The sequence below is a fragment of the Octodon degus genome, unplaced genomic scaffold, assembly GCF_000260255.1.
Source record: "Octodon degus isolate 3935 unplaced genomic scaffold, OctDeg1.0 scaffold00214, whole genome shotgun sequence".
Lineage (NCBI taxonomy): Eukaryota > Metazoa > Chordata > Mammalia > Rodentia > Octodontidae > Octodon > Octodon degus.
The window spans coordinates 772,360-778,344 of NW_004524790.1; the positions used below are offsets into that span (position 1 = coordinate 772,360).

General features: G+C 54.9%; 1 protein-coding gene across 8 annotated transcripts in view; it reads left to right on the forward strand.

The window, feature by feature from the left end:
• Positions 1 to 5,985, forward strand: part of Adamts10 (ADAM metallopeptidase with thrombospondin type 1 motif 10) — a 20,235-nt gene that overhangs the window by 5,494 nt on the left and 8,756 nt on the right. For all 8 annotated transcript variants that reach the window (XR_002818879.1, XM_023705082.1, XM_023705083.1 and 5 more), the window contains 7 exons: positions 1,335 to 1,552; positions 3,734 to 3,817; positions 3,897 to 4,042; positions 4,355 to 4,398; positions 4,501 to 4,606; positions 4,691 to 4,837; positions 4,965 to 5,106. Coding sequence is in view for 7 of the 8 variants with exons in the window: in XM_023705082.1 (XP_023560850.1) it covers positions 1,335 to 1,552; positions 3,734 to 3,817; positions 3,897 to 4,042; positions 4,355 to 4,398; positions 4,501 to 4,606; positions 4,691 to 4,837; positions 4,965 to 5,106 (887 nt within the window). In the remaining variant the exon portion in view is untranslated. The remainder of the gene's footprint in view (positions 1 to 1,334; positions 1,553 to 3,733; positions 3,818 to 3,896; positions 4,043 to 4,354; positions 4,399 to 4,500; positions 4,607 to 4,690; positions 4,838 to 4,964; positions 5,107 to 5,985) is intronic.

Consider the following 5,985-nt stretch of genomic DNA (forward strand, 5'->3'; position numbering starts at 1 on the left):
TCCTAGACAAATGTTTCTATTTACCATATTAGAAATTTGGAGCTGGCGGGATGGCTCAGTGGTCTAAAGCGCCTACTTGGAACAAGCTTAGCAAACCACAGGGACCATGGTTCAATCCCCCAGCACCACATGCCAGCCAGCCCCGCCCCCTGGTGGGCTGAGCTGGCCACACACACACACACACACACACTAAATAAATAAAATAAACTTTAAAAAAAAAAAAGAACAAGCTGCAACAAAGCATACGGCCGGCGGTTCAATCCCCCAGCCAGCCCGGCCCCCTGGTGGGCTGAGCTGGCCACACACACACACACACACACACACATTTAAAAAAAAAAAAAAAGAAAGAAAACTGGGTGATGTTTGGGGGAAAGAGTCACAGACGCTGAAATAGTTGGACCATGCAAGCAGGTGTCATGGCGCATGTCTGTCATCCCAGCTCTTGGCAGGCTGAGGCCCAGGATCCCTGCTAGTTCAAGGCCAACCTGGGCCACAAAGTGAACTGCATAGCTAGACCCTGTCTCAAAACAAAAAAAGAAAAAGAAAGAAAATAGTTGTCACAGTTTGGCTGTGGTGCTGCTGGGCAGTTGGGTTCTTCTGCAGCCAGGTGACAGGATGGGGAATTTACTGCACAATTGCCTGTTTGTAAACCAGCTGCCATATGATCTCATGGTCCAGATAGTGAGATGGGGGGCTCAACCCCCGTACGTTAGGGCAGTGGCCTTGTTCAGGTTTATACAATCAGCCTCTGCAGAGGGACACTGAGCGGCCCGTCAGCCCGCAGTTCAGATGCAGGAGGGGTGTAGGCGGACTCGTTGGAAGCTACACAGACTCCGTGTAGCCTGGCTGATGAGCAGGTGGACAGGCAGCTGGGGGAGATACCAGGCAGGTTTTCACGCAGCCCACGTTGGGCAGTGAGACACATACTTACCTAAGCATGTGAGTTGTGAGGCACTGTAGAAGCGGACGTAGTATTGCTGCATATATCAGCAAAGGTGGTTTCTCACCCCCTGGACCAGCAGATAGACGTCGAGGAATTGGACGCGATGACCAGGCCACAGCTAAGCATGCTGTCATCCCAGTGTTCTAGCAGGCTGAGGCAGGAAGATCGCAAGTTTGAGGCAGCCTGGGCAATGTAGCAACTTAGTGAGACTCTCCAAATAAAATGGGCTCAGTGAGAAGGTCCTGGATTTGATTTAGTACTGCAAAGAAAACAATCTGAAAAATAGGGAGAAGTGGCCAGTCCAAACTGTTGGATAGCAAGACAGCCGGGTCGTCGAGGGGTGTGACAAGGAGAGGGGTGGCGGTCTTAACTGCTGTCCTGCATCCCTCAGATGAGAAGCCGTGGAAAGGCCGGCCGTGGTGGCTGCGCACCCTGAAGGCCCCGCCTGCCAGGCCTCCAGGGAACGAGACAGAGCGTGGGCAGCTGGGCCTGAAGCGCTCAGTCAGCCGGGAGCGCTACGTGGAGACCCTGGTGGTGGCAGACAAGATGATGGTGGCCTACCACGGGCGCCGAGACGTGGAGCAGTACGTGCTGGCCATCATGAACATTGTAAGTGCCTCCCCCTTCCTGTGCATGGAGCCCTGAGGGCCCTGTAGAAGTCATGGGAAAGGGTGTCACTGTCATAGCCCTAGTCCTCAAGTCGGGCCAGAGCAAAAAGGGGGTTACGTGTGTCCTGGAGTGAGCAGGGCTTCAACCCCAGCTCTGCCCCCCTTTTACTGTTGGAGCCCTGAGCAGAGCATCACCCTTCTGCCTCAGTTTGCCCACCTATACAATGGAGATGACAGTGGTGTCCAGTGCATGAGGCTAAGGTACATCCGGTTCATTGGCAGCATGCTCACTCCTGGTACCTGAAAGTACCGCATGCGTGTTACGTGTGCCAGGTATGGTGGTTCACTTCTGTCCTTCCAGCACTCTTAAGAGGTGGAGGCAGAAGGATCTCAAGTTCAAGCCTCGCTGGGGCCACTTAGCAAGTAAAGACTCTGTCTAAAAATAAAAGTGACTGGGGACATAGCCCAACATCAAGGTCCTGGTTTAATCCCCAATATAAGAAAAAACAAAATATGGGCCAGCGAGATAGCTCAGCCATCTAAAGCACCTGCTTAGGCAAGCTTAGGTGCACAGGGACCATGTTTTGATCCCCAGCACCACATGCCACACCAGCCTTACCCACAGGGCAGGCTGAGCCAGCCACAAAAAAAAAAAAAAAAAAAAAAAAAGAAAAGAAAAGAAAAAACAAAATACATTAATGAGCAGAGGATAGGGCTCATGGGAGGAAAGCCAGACGGAATATTGGCACATAGCATAGCTCAGTGGCCCAAGCCGTGACCTGACATCAAGTGTCACACCACTGCGCTGCCAGTCCTGCCTCCCTTCCTGGGCTATCAGAGTTTCCTAAAACCTGCCAGCATTCCGGGGACGGGACACTGCCAGCCCAGGCTCCAGGGTCCCTGCATGACCTGGTCCCCATCATACACGCCCATTTATCCTCTGGGCCACCTCCTGCCTTCCCTGACCACTGACTCCAGAGTCACCTGCTCACACAGTTCCACCTCCCCGTGGACACTCACACTGAAGACAGTGTCTCTGTGGGCGAGGATGTTTAAGACTGAAGGGCCTGAGGTGGGGCTGGAAGAATCAGGGAGAAACACACTGGTCAGGAGCCCCGCTTGGAATCTGACCTGCGGCCCCACCAGCTGTGTCTCTACATACCGATTTTTTCATCTGTAAAATTAAAATAGGAGGCTGGGTGTGGTGAGGCACACCTGTAATCCCAGCACTCAGGAGACTGAGTCACAATCTAACCCAGACTGAGCAATTTAGTGTCCTAATGAAACCCTAGCTCAAAATATAAAAAATTTGGGATGTAGCTCAGTTCAGAGCCCCTGGATTCAGTCCCCAGTGCCATAAAAGATAGTCAGTTAATTAAATAGTGCCAGCTGGGTGTGGTGGTGCACACCTGTTACCCAGCACTCTGAAGGCTGAGGCCAGCTTATTGCAAATTCAAGACCAGCCTGGGCTACAAAATGAGCTCAAGGCCAGCCTGAACTGCATAGTGAGACCCTGTCTCAAAAGGACCAAAAAAGAAAAAAAAAAAAAAAAAAAAGAAAAAGAAAGGAAAGGAATGGAATGAAATGAAATGAAATGAAATGAAATGAAATGGAATAACGGGCTGGGAAGATAGCTCAGTAGAATAAGCCCTTGCCTGGCAAACACAGGGTCCTGAGTTCAATCCCCAGTCCTGCAAAAAAATAAAGAAGAAAAAAAAAAGAGTGCCTACTTGTGAGGTGATGTATGCCTAAGATGCAGAATATAGCAGGTGCTTAATTAGCAAGCGCTGTCAGGCCAGCGAGATAGCGGTTTACAGCACCTGCTTAGGCAAGCACAGGAACCACCGTTCAATCCCAGGCACAACATGTCATGCCAGTCCCACTCCCGCATGCCTGTAATCCCAGCACTGGGGAGGCTGAAAACAGGAGGATCATCAGGAGTCCGAGCTGCATTATAAGACCCTATAACAACCAAATACATTTTTAAAAGAAAGAAAGAAGATACCTTTAAAAAAAAAAAAAAAAAAGGGCTAGGTCTGGGAACTGATCAAAAAGGATTCCACCATAGCTTGGATACCTAAAAAAAAAAAAAAAAAAAAAAAGCAAGCGCTGCTGTTGCCTTTGCATTTTTCTGTTCTGGGCCCCTCTTAAGACTCCGTCTCTCTTGTTTCTTGGAGGTCAGGTTGCCAAACTTTTCCAGGACTCAAGTCTGGGAAACATCGTCAACATCCTCGTGACGCGTCTCATCCTGCTCACGGAGGACCAGGTGCAGAGCGGGGAGGGGACGCCCCCTTGCCGCCGCCTGCGGATGGCAGGCGCCCTGCAGCTCACTCCTCTGTCCTCAGCCCACCCTGGAGGTCACGCACCACGCCGGCAAGTCCCTGGACAGCTTCTGTAAGTGGCAAAAATCCATCGTGAGTCACAGTGGACACGGGAACGCCATTCCGGAGAACGGCATGGCCAACCACGACACAGCGGTGCTCATCACGCGGTGAGAGCTCGGGGACCTGGGTGAAGGGGCCGGGTGGACCAAAGGTCTGGCAGGCCCGCGCAGGGGCTCCCTCCTCTCTGCAGGGAGAGAGGAGAGGCCGGAAGTTTGTGCCATCCCTGGGGGAGCCAGCAATGGAGAGAGATGGCCAGACACCTGGGACTGTGGGAGAGGGGTGTCGGGCCCTCATGCCTTGGTCCCAGTCGGTCACGCAGGGCTGTGCATCCCTAAGACCAGGGATGAGGCTTCGGGTGGGAGCTGTAGTGCCACCCAGGGAGGAGCCTGTTGTATCCTCACCTTTCCCCCTTCCCACAGCTATGACATCTGCATCTATAAGAACAAGCCCTGTGGCACCCTAGGTATGGTATTCCCTGGTCCGAGGGTGGCCCTGCCCGGGGGTGTGGCCCGATCGGCTGGGAGGGACCCTCGTCCCAGCCCCCTCCACACACACTGCTCCCCAGGCCTGGCCCCCGTGGGTGGCATGTGTGAGCGGGAACGAAGCTGCAGCATCAATGAGGACATCGGCCTGGCCACAGCCTTCACCATTGCCCACGAGATCGGGCACACGTGAGGCCGGGCCACGGGCCGGGGGGCGGGGCTGGGCGGGGCTTCCCACAGTGCCCCTGGCAGAGCTGACTGCGCGGTCCCCAGGTTCGGCATGAACCACGACGGCGTGGGGAACACCTGCGGGGCCCGCGGTCAGGACCCCGCGAAACTGATGGCCGCCCACATCACCATGAAGACCAACCCGTTCGTGTGGTCGAGCTGCAGTCGCGACTATATCACCAGCTTTCTGGAGTGAGGCCAGGGCACGGGCCTGGGGGACCGATGGAAATTGGCTCTGTTCCCCGTAGCCAGGGTCCCTGCAGCTTTTGGCTGGCAGCCCCCTGGCCTGACAGCTGATTTTTTTTCTCTCTCTGTGCAGCTCGGGGCTGGGGCTGTGTCTGAACAACCGGCCTCCGAGACAGGACTTTGTGTACCCCACGGTGGCCCCCGGCCAGGCCTACGACGCGGACGAGCAATGTCGCTTCCAGCACGGAGTCAAATCGCGTCAGTGTAAATACGGGGTAGAGAGAGCCTTCCTGCTTTCCTTCCTGGGAGGGGACGGGGCCACAGGGAGTGGGGGGCTCCGTGGGGGGGCACCAGGATGGTGGGGGGCGTCCCCGTGGAGAGCTGGAGGACAGAAGTGTGTGTGGAGATGTCCCAAGCAAGCCTAGGAATCCTGGGGTCCAGACAGTGCCCTGCTCCTCTCCCAGGGCTTGGGGGGCAGGTTCCTGACTGCACACAAGGCCACCTGCGGGCCACATCCAGACTGGAGTCCCAAGACCTCTGGCTGGGTGGTTTTTAACTAAACATCCAGCTTAGTGGAAAGTTTCCTTGCAGGTGGGCGGTGTACACCACTTGGCAAAGCCATAGACAGAACCTTCCAGGGACTCCCCGTCTGTATTCCCCCAGTCCCCACCAGCCGGTTTCTACAGTCTCCTGGCCCCAGTCAGTCTTTGGCTGGACGGGCTCTGGGTGTCCTGACCACTTCCCACTCTGTCCTGAGGTTCAGACCCCTGAAAGCCCCATCAGTGTGTCAAAGAGGGGGACCCCTCTCCCAGCCAGCTCCACACTGAAAGCTGAAGACGTGCTGCCTTCCCAGCACTCAGCCGGGGTCACTCCCTCCGGATTCCTTAAACACATACCCTGGCTCCCCTCAGCCGAAGCCCTAGCAGCCCTGGACCTAGCTCTGACCCTCCAAGCCCCCAGGACAAAGCCTTGGTTTACATAGTCACATCCAAGCTACTGCCAAGCTGTCAGGGTCCCCTGGCCTCATCCCCCTGTGGGACAAGGAGTCCAGCCCTGGCCAGTGTATGTGTAACCCGCAGTCTATACTCTCCATCCTGCACACACCCTCCCTTGACAGATAAGCCTAGTGCCCTCAGATGAGTTCCTAAAGAATT